Source organism: Molossus molossus, unplaced genomic scaffold (assembly GCF_014108415.1).
Source record: "Molossus molossus isolate mMolMol1 unplaced genomic scaffold, mMolMol1.p scaffold_m16_p_7, whole genome shotgun sequence".
NCBI classification, from domain to species: Eukaryota; Metazoa; Chordata; class Mammalia; order Chiroptera; family Molossidae; genus Molossus; species Molossus molossus.
Genome location: NW_023425401.1, coordinates 41,894,427 through 41,908,569, shown reverse-complemented (window position 1 = coordinate 41,908,569; position 14,143 = coordinate 41,894,427). Strand labels below are relative to the sequence as shown.

General features: G+C 33.6%; 1 protein-coding gene across 1 annotated transcript in view; it reads right to left on the bottom strand.

Annotated features, from left to right (window-relative positions):
• The window catches only part of RUNDC3B (RUN domain containing 3B), a 128,185-nt gene that overhangs the window by 39,019 nt on the left and 75,023 nt on the right, over positions 1 to 14,143 (bottom strand). Inside the window, exon 3 of the mRNA XM_036246939.1 lies at positions 8,699 to 8,832. Coding sequence (XP_036102832.1) covers positions 8,699 to 8,832 — 134 coding nt within the window. The remainder of the gene's footprint in view (positions 1 to 8,698; positions 8,833 to 14,143) is intronic.

Here is a 14,143-nt window from a genome sequence, read left to right as displayed (position 1 = left end):
CTATGTATGGTGCCAGATGGGTACTAGATTTATTGGGGGTGAGCACTTCATAAGTTACATAAATCCCTGTGTTGTATACCTGAAACTAACAAAATACTGTACATCAACTGTTTAAAAAAATAAAGTCCTATGATCCTGGGAAATCTGATGGTTAATTAACCTAAGATAAACCCAAAGGAGTAAAAATGCTGAGTCAAAAAATGAGTATCTTTAACTTTATTGGATAAAGCCAAATCATTTTTCCGAAGTGCTTTCTACAAATTTACAGATGATGGGGTTCAGAACACGATATTTCACAATATGAACCTTAAGCTCCAGGAGTATGAGGTCACTCTGATCTACCCCCACCCCCATCCTTGTTCCCTCAAAGCAAGAGATGATGTCTGCCATGTGAAAGGTAACCTCCCTGTACCGGGGGAAAGGGAAGCATCCGTATCAGCAGAGTAGGAGAATATAGGGCCAAGAAGGCTACGTAAACAAACCTTATTACTTCTTCACCATTTACTACCCGTAACCCAAACCTCTCTGCCTTGTTAATTCTTCACACGTTTATGTTTTTGTTTTGTTTTTTGTCTAAAAGGTATAATGCTTCCTGCTCTGGTCACTTCTTTGAGACTCATATTTTTATGGCGTAGTCAACACTTCTTAAGAATGCAGTAATATATGTTTCACTCTGTTTTAAGAGCTTTATATACAATTTAAAATATTTAATCCTCCCAAGAACTGTGTTAAGAAGTTATAATACTATGCCTGCTTTACTATATGAGGAAACAAAAAACAGACACCACTAGAAAACAGGAAACTCATCTCACAACCAAACTGAATTGAATTAACACCCCTATACTCTACCTTTCTTCCTGTTTCAGGGAATGAACTGTAATCATTTAAGAGAGTGAAAGGACAAATCATAGAGTGGGCAAAGATATCTGAAATATACGTATTTGACAAAAGACTCATTCATAAAATACAAAGAATTCATACAAATCTAAAAGAAAAAGTATGCTCAATTTAAAAATAAACCTACAAAGGAAGATTTGTTGTTGTTAATCCTCATCTGAGGACATTTTTCCATTGATTTTCCAATAGAGTGGAAGGGAGGGAGGGAGAAAGAGACAGAGAGGAAGAAACATGGACATGAGAGAGACACATTAACCAGTGGGTAGGAATCAAACCCACAACCCAGGTATGTGCCCCTGACTTGGAACCAAATCGGTGACTCTTTGGTCTGAGGACTGTCACTCCAATCGCTGGGCCAAACCAGCCAGGGATGCAAGGGAAGATTTTAACTACAGATTCAATTTCTTTATCAGGTATCAGAATATTCAGATGTTTTCTTTCTGTATTAGCTTTTACAAGTGGTATTTTTTCAAAGAGTATGCCTATTTCATCTAAATTTTCAAATTTATAAGTGTGAAGTTATTAATATTTTCTTTTAGGATTTTTAATGTCTGTAGGAGCTGTGGTATTGGGCTCTTCTTCATGCCTGATACTGGTATTTATAATCTATTTTTTTTTTCCCTCCTTAAGTAGTCTTGCTAGAAGCTTATCAATTATAATAATCTTTTAAAAACACCAACTTTTGGTTTTGTTGATTTTCTTCTACAGTACATTTATTTCAATTTATTTGACTTTTTGCTCTTCATTATTTCTTTCTTTCTAACTTGTTTTTTAATTTATTTTTGTTACAGATGTTTCACTTTTTTCCCCATCTAACTTAAGTTTATTACTTTTTAAAAACAGTTTCAGATAAAACCTTTCATCACTGATTTTCAGTCTTTATTATTTTTTAAAAAATACATAAAAGCCTATTTAAGTATATGTATTTTCCTCTAAATATAAGTTTTTACATGCTGTATTTTCATTATCATTACTTTCCAAATACTTTTTAATTTTAATTGTAATTTCTTTCATCCACCAAATTGATTCCTTCTAGTTAACCCTTTTTAGTTATCCTTTTGTTATTAATTCTAGCTTAACTCCACTGTTGTTAGAAAACAGTTTATGATTTTAATCCTTTGAAATTTATTGAGATGAATTATAACTCAACAAGTATCAATTTCTGTATAAGTTCTGTTGTGTTTAGTAAACATAAATATTCTGCATTTTTCCATTTTCGTATATATTCCAGTTCTCCCAATATTTTTATTTTTATTTTCTTGAATCTATTATAATTGCTTAAAATTCCATCATCTGCATCTCCCATAAGTTTTTTTTTAATTTATTAATTTGAAAGAGAGAGAAATCAATTTGTTGTTCCAGTTATTTATGCATTCATTGGTTGATGTGCCCTGACCAGGGATTGAACCCGCAACCTTGGCATATCGGGACGACTCTCTAACCAACTGAACTACCAGCCAGGCTTTCCCATAGGTCTGTTTCAATTGTCTTTTTTGTATTTCCTAGTTTTGGTCATTTGATCTTGTTTCCTGATATGCCTGGTGATTCTTGATTGAATAATAGACACTGTTTATGAACATTATGGCAGCTTTAATGCCACCTTTCTTTTCTGTAGGCAGAAAATGAACTTGAAAATCACCATGCACCACTTAAGGGCACCACTTTTAGACCTTTTGGGGGCTGGTATCATTTGAATTTCTCTTACTCCCAAGGGATAGCCTTTTTGGGGTTTCAAATACAAGCATGGAGTGTTTACAAGATTCCTCCAATTGACTGACCTTGAATTCTAACATCTGTCTCTCCAGAACAAGACTATGAAATTTTTGATCAGCTTTTTTAGCTTCCTACCTGCTTGCTTTCAACTTGGTTTATGACACTTTTGCTCTGTGCTTCAGATGACTAAGAGTTAGCAAGCATCTCACAGGAGAACTGCATGTATAACTTCAGACACATTGTTTGCAGTTCTCTCCTCTCAATTAAGTCCTGACTTTACTGGCAGCTCCAAGCTCCAACTTGTTTTGCTAGTCCAGGAAAACTAAAACAATCATCCCCCTCCACTGCACTCTCTGCTTAGCCTCTATACCAGTGAAGTGAACAGACAAATGTCCTTAGGCTATAAGCCAAGATGAATGTAGGGCTCACTTCATATACCATCCTCATCTCCAGGACTGTGGCCACTCAAGTTCTCATGCCTTGGTTGTTCTCTTATTTCTTAAATTGGTTACTTTATGCCTTTTATTCTTTTATTATTGTTCTTGGCAGAATACTTCCTCTGATACGAGCTATTCTGTTTTCACTGGAAGCTGGAACTGATTCATTTCTTACCCTCATGATCATCTTTTTAGACTCCAATTAAACCTTTCCAAGTTGACTCTGCTCCTACCCCTCCTTTCTATGCATTCTCCATACTGTAACCAGTTGATCATTTAAAAATGTAATCAGATTACACTACTCTATTTGCTTTAAAAAGAAGTAAAAAGAAACCCTCAAGTAGCTCCCCATTGCATTGAGAATGATATCCAAATTCTTAATCATGATCATATCTTCTATTCTATACCTTGATTCCTCAGCTTAATATTTGCACAGTACATTTTTTTCCCATAATTCACATCCTGATTCAAATACTGCCTCACAGGATCTTTCCCTCTCTCTTCCACCATTCCTATCACTTTCTAACTCCCCCTGAGATATTATGTATATTTTTATTTGTTTGTTGTATTACTAAAATGTAACATGTAACAATCTTTGCCATCTTTTTCACCACTGCCACTGTACCCTCAGCATTTACAACAGTCTCTGGCCCACAGTGGGCACTCAGTATATACTAGTTAAATAAGTGACTGAAACTAAAGGAGGTAAATAACTTACTTATAGCTACTAGGCAATGGAGCCACCTGTTAGAAGTGGATAAAAGAAATGATATGAAAAATACAGTATTTTAGAAAGATTCATATGAAGTTAGTATTTAAAATGGATAGAGTGTAAAACAAATGGGCAGATTCTTAATATGTCTGGTTTTTCCTAGGAAACTGTTTCTATTTTAAAGCTCCCCAAGTATTTCTGACATTCTTCCAGATTTGGAGCCATCACAATAAAGAACTGGGGATGGGAAATGTCAAGCGGTGGTTAAAAAAGGAGATAACATTGTAAATCTGTAATAGAAATGATCATAAAATTGCCTCTTTGCAATACCATATCTTATTGTAAATTTATACTATTTGATAACTCTGGTGTATCTGTGATTAATAACCCCTCTGCCTCTGCCTCTTTCAGTAGAACATTTGCTAACCTGTCTCTGGAACGGAGCAATGACAAGATCATCTTCTGAGCAAGGGAAAAAGCAAATAATGAGAAGACGCAAAAAGATTAGGAAAAATTAGGGACATGTTTCATTAGAATGTACTAAGGACTACATTCATAGTTTTGACATGGTATAGGCGCTAAATAAAAATGTATCAGATGGAGGGATGCATGGATATATGGATGGTTGATGTGACTAGTATACTCAGAAATTTGTCTAATATATCAAATTCAATGTAAAGGGTAAGTAACCACAAACTAGGAAAGCCAAATCCAGCCAAAACCAATAACTTTTCTTAAAAATAAAGAAAACATGCACACACACACACGATATACAGGAAGGTAGGAAGAACTCAAGAACAATACAGAGCTCATACTTTGGGGCCAAAATATATAACAACTAAAGGGGGGAAAGGATTTCTCAAGCTTGAAATCAGCAGGAATACTAAGAAATCCAGTGGAGATATCTGCAAGACTAACAGTAACAGTAACTAAGTACACAATTAGGGGAGTTTCTGTCAGAGATCATACATTATGCTTATAAGTAATCAGCCCAATAGCAGATGGGAAAAATGGAAAGTTCAGAAAAGAGTGAAATAAGTGCCTGTTAAGATGAGGTTATTTTTCTGAGACTGAATTCTAGACTGAAACCTAAAAAAACTTGATGTATAGAAATCCTATGTCCTAGAACCTCTGCATACTGTAGAAAAAACATGCAAATATACCTGGCATGGAAAGATCAAAGACATGATCTTCAATTCAAATATTTTATTCTATTGTTAGACTATTTCTAGGCCCTAAAGGAAAGTTCAACTAGTAACAGACTAAAAGAAGAAAGGGAAAGGTCTGCATTTCATAGATCGTAGGATCGAGTGCCTACGTATCAGATCTCCCATGGTGGCGAGTTTCCACAAGGTGAACCTAAATTGTACAGTGGTGCGAGAACACAGTTCAGATTCAATCAACTCAACTAAATTTAAAGATTGTTTCTATACTGAATCAGTCATTGCTCCACAGTGCATCTTGTCTTCCTCAGTTTAAAATATCATCCACATACCCCTAAAGGTGTAATCAATCTGGCTACTTACCTAGAATTAAAAAATGGAGCTCTTACTGTTTTGAGCCCAAGTGCACTGAATTGCATGTTGCTCAGGAAGTACTTTTGGTCCTTCAATTCTGGTATGTTTTCACAAGCATCAAGGCTGGATGAGAGTACGATATATGCCAGTAGTCACTCCAGACTGTAGCTCAAAGACCCAACAAACTAGCCATCTGAGATATTTGTTTAATCTTTCAATCCTGACATTTGGCAGGTGTGATTTACTGAGTAAATCAAGTACTTTCTCTCCTCACTGCAGTGAATAAAGACAGAGGCACTCTGCCTGTACATTTTTTCCTGGGCATAACCAGGCAAATCATAGATCTCTCTTTCCCCACTAAGTAGAATCTGTTTGAGATCTGCTCAAAACAAAGACATAAATGTAGGATTTGGAACATGATTGTTCTGTGGTGTTTTGATATTCAACACCATTTTTTTACAGAATAAATATTAACATTCTCTGCTGGGCAGCATCTTGCTGTGCACAGCCTAATCCCAAGAGTCTCAATGAGAAGCGGTGAGCTAGTGTTTGGGTTTCTTTGGTCCATCCATGTCCAAATGTGACATTTCTAATGTTTGTTAATCTTTCTATTACCTTTTGTACTTTGAGGTATGCTAGTTCTATAAATATATTCTCTTCTATATTGAAAAAGTTTAGAATACACTTGTCATGTTCATTTTCTTACTTTTAATTTGAAAAAAAAGATAAAGTTTATGTAGCACCTGGATACTTTTTATTTTCATAGACGATTCATCCAAATTATAGCTAGTCTTTTCATCTTAATCTACAGAAACCAAGATAGTATTCTTAAACCATAAGGAAAACTGATACAAACTCAAATAAGATGCAAAGGAGAATTTAAATTGCACATTTTTAAACCTGTAGACAATTAGACAATTAGAAAGTAAATAAATGAATAAATTCAATAATTCAAGAAAATGAAGGCCAACAGTCTACTAAGTCAATAATTGTGCCTAAAAAGAAACCTGTTAATACACAACAAAAAATAAGATTAAACATCTATGAGAAAAAATATGATTATAATTGACATAAAAATGAAGACATTTATTGGCCTAAAAAATATCTGAGGCAGAAGAAAACTGATTTAATATAAAAGAGTTAGAAGACACTGAAGCAGAAAGTTAACTGTTGCTCAGACAACCCCCTGATTAGAGATTGGCAAGAGACTGTGAAACAGGGAGAAGCTGTTTCAGAAAATGAACTCTACATCTTCAAAAGATGACAAAAATCATAGATAGCTATTGACTTTATCCAAAAATACGCTTCCATATATTATGAATTTTAAGCTGTTTAACTATGTTTCTAATTATGTTGCTGAATTTAAATATTATAAATCTTGTTTTTAAAAAATATTCAGTTCATATCTTATAAAATATTTTAATTTTAATATATATTGGTCAATTTTGCAAACAAAAATTTTTTCAAAAGAATAAAAGATTTCCTAGATAAAAATGGATACAGGAACAATGAACTTAGAAACTGCACATTTGAAAAAGGATTATTATACTTTTGTTTATTATTCAGACATGAAATCTATTAGATTATAATTATGAAATAATGAACTTCTTTATGTCTTGATATTAAAACTGTACATATCTATTTTCAAACTTTATTTTCTACTTATTTTCATTCTGTAATTATTAAGTGTCAACAATAGTAAGGAAAGCTACTGTGACAATCCAATAAAAAAAAAAATCCTCCTAAACTAAAGCTGATATAGTTTATCTCAGCAGCTCTGACATTTTACAATATTTACTATATTATAAGTCAAAACTAGAGACTTTAAAATTATTAAAGTCATTATATAGTAATATAAAGCAAGTATCTTATGAAAAAATTTTATTTTCCTTAAAAATATTAGTGAGAAAGGCGACTGTTTTTCCAATTTTTTCTTTCATGTATGGCTTAATAATAGAGGACTAGATATCTGCTTCTGCATTCAATCTGTTACAACGTAGCATTTTGGTTGAAGCATATGAAAAAAATTCAGCTTTACACAGATATATCGTTGGAAAAGGAATCTCTTAATAGCCTCTTCAGATAACTGGATATTCTCCTTTGGTTCTACATCAAAACTCGGCTAAGTGATCATTTCTTAAAGATTAACTGCAACATGGCTTCTATAACCACATAATAAACTTTTCACACTGTATTACATTAAATCCTTTGGTCTATCCTGCACTTTGAATAAATCTTATACCAATGCATGATTTTAGAATTCCATGCATATGTCACATGGAAAATATGAGTTATGTAGGTCTACCAAACGTTGACACATTTAATTAAGCAATTAAAAAATACATTTGTTAACATCAATGTTATCAGAAAAGTCTTCAAGTACTGGGAAACTATCAAGCTTAAGACGGTGAATAGAAGTTTTCAAAAATTCTGATTTTATACAAAAGCTTTAATTTTACTATTGGCAAAAAATACCATCAGCTGATTTTCTTGAAGTAATCCATTGACTTTGTTCATTTTTATTCAAGAAATGGCTACCAAATGTCAAAGTTTAAAAAACTATAGTTTTTATATTTTATTTCAAATAAAAATAGTATTATGTGACAAAAGTATCTAGTTCAGCTTACTAAGCAAACAACTGCACGGAAACTTCCCTTGACACAACTGTCATATTTCAATATGCTATAGAAATGCTTTATGCATACTTCCCATTTTGTCACTCAGAACAGAAAAGGACAGGTACTCAAAGGTTAATATTTTAAAATTTGATAATTTTTACTGCACTGTCATGGACATTCTTAAGCGAAAGTGTCTTTTTTTTTTAATACTGAGGTGAGAGTGGGGAAGAGTCTTCTTTTTTTAAAGACTGAGCTCATGGTGGGGAAGAGTCTTCTTTTTTTTAAGACTAAGCTGATGGTGGGGAAGAACTCAATGATTACTAGTATAGTTTGATGCCACTGTCTTAATTTGTGCTAAGGGGCCAGCAATTTTAAGCATCATTGCTTCTGGACCAGCAATTAAAATGTCAACACAGTGCAAAAGTTAAATAACATTTTGCTATTGCAGGAAAATAGTGTTGACATTAGGGCCCCTAGGGTTCTGCAGGACACCGAGAGTCACTGGTTTAGGTAATTCAAGAAATATAGAAAATTCAGAGAATAGGATACTCTTCTCAGTAGTGACTAGCTTCATACCTTCCTTCCATTCATAAAGCAACGGTCAAGATTCAAGGGCATTCCAAAATAACTATATGCAATAAAAGGAAACAAGCCTCTGAAAGATGTTAAATTTGGTCAAGAGCTTAATTCCAACACAAAAAAGAAAACAAATATTTTACATAGCAAAGTAAGAGCTCAAAATTTTGTAATTGGGTCATGACAGTTTAGGATTATACACATTGCACATTATTATTCACATCTTACCTTAGCTCTAGAGGAACTGACATTTTCCGTATTTTCAATGCTGCAGATACAATTCTGTGAAACTTTCCGGCAAGCCACTCTGATATAGTCCCAGAAGCTTCGAGGACTTTCATAACCAAACCAGGTTACTTGACCTTCAGGAGACAAATTGTAATACAAAATAAAACTAGACTAGAAAACTCAAATTATAAGAACAATAAAATTCTGAAAAATAAAAGGCAATGTGGTATGCTATAATGGAAAGAACACTGATCTCAATGTCAAAATGCCTTAAATCTAGTCCTGGTCTGACCCATCCGCAGGTCGAGCAATGAGGACTCTAGAGGGGGAATGAGGTTGAGGACGGACAAGAGACACAGAAATGGAGACAAGATAGGGCTCTGATCAAGTATTGTTTATTCTGGGGAGATCCACACTATATATAGGGCAAGAAGCAGAAAAACAAGAACATTTGTTGCCAAGCCATGTTTGTGGTAACCACCCCGAAGGAATTTCAGGTAAATATCACGTAAATATCCTGGGTGGAACAAAAGATAAACAGAGCATAATTGGCTGACTTAAAGGAATGCAGAAACATTGTATACAGAGGTATCCTACCTTGGGGCAGGAGATGGCAGAGCAGATTTTAGCAAAATGGATGCCATGCAAACAGTCTCCCACACTGGTCTACCTTTACCTAGTTGTGTTACTTTGGACCATTTACTTAACAAACCTGAGTCACGGTTTTCTCAACAATAAAATCAAACTAAATGAAGTAAAAAGGATTTATACACTAAAAAATCTCCTGGAGTTTAATATCTTATTCTAACATAATCTTTTATATATCACACAGTTAATTTTCCTGATGGTACTAATCAAGCATTAATTTAAATGTCACCAGTTCTATTCTAAAGCTTTCTCTACTTAGAAAAAAATAAATAAATAAAATAAAATAAAAACATAACCCAATTTCTCTTCATAGGGATACTGCAAAGAAATGAAATAAATGAATGTGGTCTATCCTATAAGTAAATATAATGAATTAGAATCCTACATTCACTAATCATTCACAATCTTTTACCCATCCATTCTCACCTATAAAACCATGAAGCTAACCTGTAACTATCATTTATCTGCTCTCTTCCATTCATCAACCCATGGCAAGTCCTTCAGGAACTGACTATTCTAACCTTTCAGATTTGAGTAATTGTGTGTCTGTTGATGAACAAATATTTTTTTCTGTGTGTCTTATATTAGTATTAATATTTCTATGCAGGACTTTGAGTAGTAGATCCATGGAACCATTTTATACTCTTAGAATTTTTAAATAGAATATGAGACCCATCTTAATATTTTATTCAATTAATCTTACTTAGGTAAATTGTTTAATCTTAATGTAGAAATACTAGCTTTTATATTTTTAAATCTGTGCTTCTCTATTTTCAATTAGTTATTTTTTTTTATCTTAACCCTTCCCTTCTCCAGTAATACCTTCTCTCTAAGCAACATAAAATGGTCTTGTCAGCAACACCATTTTAGGAGCCGTGTCTGAAATGATATTTGAATGATTTCCAACCATGGCAGCCCATAAAAATATCTGGGCTTCTTTTTAAAAATACTCATGCAAAACTATATTTTCAGGGATCATTTCTATAGTTTGTTAAAAATACTCATGCTTGGGTTCCACCAAAACAAAGTAATCAGAATCTTTAGGGGCAGGTCCAGGCACTGGTTATTTTATGAAAGATCCCCCTGGTATTTCTAATAATTTACTTATGGTTAATCAACCAATAGAAAGACTACATATCATGACAGGTAATGACTATCATCATTCAGGACATTCTAAAAGCCTCCCCTTCTTGTAAGCCATGTGTGATCTCTACAGTGAGGCAGTCCCTCCCTATGTGCTGACACGACACCCTGTGCTTAGTTATCTTTATAATTACCTGTTCACTTGACTGTCTCACACATTAGGTGGTAAAACTGCTAAGGCAGGGGTTGTGTGCTACTTGTCTTTAAATCAATCTCTAGCACTTGGCACAGTGCTCAGCTCACAGTAAGAATTCAATATATATTTATTAAACAAATCAACTGGTAAATCAGCACAAAACAGATCATCTTAATAAAAATTTGAATTTAAAAAATCTAATTAGTATCTTTTTATAGTAATAGTTCAAGGACAATATGGTATCAAGATGCCTCTCCATGCTAGATCTAAAGAACAAAATAAGCTGATGAACAAAACAGATCCAGTGACAAGGAAGCATGGAACAGACTGAAAAATCTCAGAGGGAAGGGGGTGGAGGCAGAAAGAGATTAACCAAAGAATTTATAAGCACATATGGACACAGACAGATAATAGTGCAGTGAAGCCCTTGGGGGCAGGGGGTGTCACAGGAGTGGAGTGAAAGGGTCAATGTGGGGGAATCTGTAATACTTTTAACAATAAAGATAAATTTTAAAAGGATGTCTCTATTGTAGATTATAAGTATTAAATATTATAAACAAATATATTTACATATATATAAATAAAAACATAACAGCATCTACAAATCCTTATTCAAATATATAACCCAAATGTCTCTTTAAAAATCAAATATTACTACCAATAAAGAAAAATCTATAGGAGTGCTGTATTTATAATCTCCCTTCTTCTTCTTAATCTCTCTCCATCACTGCCCTTTGCTTCCTCTCTTCTTTAGATAAAAACATTCCTGGAACAGTATAGTTTCTCAATATAGTTTGTATTTAGGCAATTTTCACATCAATTTGTTAGCCATTTGGAGAGGAGACAGGGTACCTAGTGGTTAGGAATATGGGTTTTGAGTCAGATCACTTTCTAGCTATGTGATCTTGAGCAAATGACTTCACTTTATAAGTATTTCTTCTATAAATTAACAATAACTGTAGTACCTACATAACACTTGCAGATTAGATGAGATAATGTGTATGTAGCAATTAGTATGCAGTCTAGTACAGATGTTAACAATTACTATTATTATTACTACTACTACAAATAGTTGAGGGACCCAAGCTCCCCCTGCACCACAAAGTGGGAATGAGATGGACAATTCAAGTTTTTACCCTAACTTGCTTAAAATCTAGAAAGATCTTTAAAATGTACTCCCTAATCCAACATTTTCCCATATAAACCATTCTAAATTTGCCTCCCTAAAATGTGTCTAGTCTCAACTAATTTCTCTGCCTTCTATTAATTGGGATCACTCCATAATTTTAACAAGAGAGGTATAGCTTTCACACTTCCCTCAAGAAACAGTACAAAACACTGACAAGGATATTAAAAAAGGGAGAACCTTAAGGTTTCTCTGGTGACTTTATTTTAAACCTCATGAGTTTGAGACATGGTTGATCAAAACTAGGAAAGTAGAGCTGTCAAAAACCAAAGGAATATAACAAAGTCCCATTTTAGAGGAAAGGAAACAAAGTTAAAGAAAAATTAAAAATCTGTAATTAGGTTAAATAGCAAAGGAATGGGTACTAAGTCCTTAGCACTCCTGCTCTGGGTAGGATATGATATCTACAAGACTTTTACCCAAGAGACAATGACAAGATTCCCAGATTACAAACTGAGAAACTAAACAATTAATAGAATGACATATTATAATAACTTGCAGGGTTTTAAAATACTAGTAGTATCTTCATCATACTCTATCTATTCAACCAACCAGATGTGAGGATGACTTGGCTTGTTTCTGCCTTCCCTCCTCTTCCACGTGCATCATTTCCAAAGTGAAGTTCTTAAATCAAGCACTGAATTATTCATATTCAAAAGATTAGCTTCTATTAGAAGGAGGTGGATTCTGTTATTAGAACTTCCAAACAAACTCTCATGTAAATTTTCTGTATATCCTAGAATTTTATTTAAATAATTAAATAATGTCTGCATCTATAAAAAGCATCGAATTTAATTAAAAATAACAAATGTGGCTGATGTGGCTCAGTTGATTGGGCATCATCTCATGCAAGGAAAGGTGCTGGTTCAATTATGGTCGGAGCACATGCCTGGGTTTCAGGCTCAATCCCCAGAAGGGGGTGTGCAGGAGGCAGCCGATGGATGTTTCTCTCTCTCCCTTTCCCTTCCTCTCACTCTAAAAAAAATCAATTAAAATATCTTTAAAAAATAACAGAAGAGCCCGGCTGATGTGGCTCAGTGGTTGATCACTGACCCATGCACCAAGAGGTCGCTGGTTTGATTCCTGGTCAGTGCACATCCCCAGGTTGTGGGCCCGATCCCCAGTGGGGGGCATGCAAAAGGCAGTCAGTGGATGTTCTTTCTCATTGATGTTTCTCTCTCTCTCTCCCTTTCCCTTCCTCTTTCTCTAAAAATAAGTAAAGAAAAAAAATAATAACAGAAGTGTTTAACTGGTTATTTGAAATATTACTTGAACATCACTTTTACTTAAACACAGGTTAACTGCTAGCAAGGCTTACTTAGTCTTTAACCCGTACTCAACAGGAAAATTAAAAAGACAAAACTACGAGCTGATCATGCCTTTAGAAACAATCTCTAATGTAATAAATAATCATTTCCAAGATATTCCCATTTCCTTTCAAAATAACCACAAAAGCAAATCACATTACAAGAAACTGACTAATTTGTATCTTGAAGAAACTTAATTCCAGAAAAGAAATAAAAGTTTGATAGACTAAAAGGTGATCTGCTACTACCAGCTATGTGATATCTTACCCACTAAACTGCCTCATTTTCAGCACCTAAAAATAGCATGTGATTTCTAGAATCCAATATTATTCTAAAATTACTCTTCTATACTATTTAAGTTAAACATCTCTTCACTTCATGCAATATATCTGTATTTTGCTTATATCTCTTTTATGGCCAGAATGAAACTTTCTAAGAGCAAGAACTAAAATTTCCAAAGTGGTTCTCTAATAAAGTAGTAGCTAATGACACATAATCTTTTGATAATATAATATAAAATATAAATGAACCTGTTAAGTGACTTCCTTTTTCCACCCTGTATTAGTGCTTAGCTATGTAAAGAGCAAAGAAAAAATTAGTCTCCCAAGCTGAAATTCTGTCAGCATTACATCACCTAGATGATAATATCAAATACTACTGCCTTATAGCTGCTATTCACCTAGATAAGTGATAAAAATATTCACATAAAATTTTAATAAATCATTCTGATATAACCGCAAATATCTGCAGATACTTAAAGGAAATGGATTGCTTGGGGATATTTCGTTGGCAATATATTAATATTTAGATCTTAAACTTTTCACTTTAAATTTTGTAACAACAGTTCTAAGTTTCTTACTGCTAACTTAAAAATCAGTTTGGTATTTTCCACTCTCTTTTTACGAAACAGGAAATTCCAGTATCTAAAACAAATATTTAACGTATCTATACAATAAAATTAGTCAATTATTAATCTTCTAAAACCAAAAATTAAGATAAACAAGTTCATCTAAAAATCTGAAAAC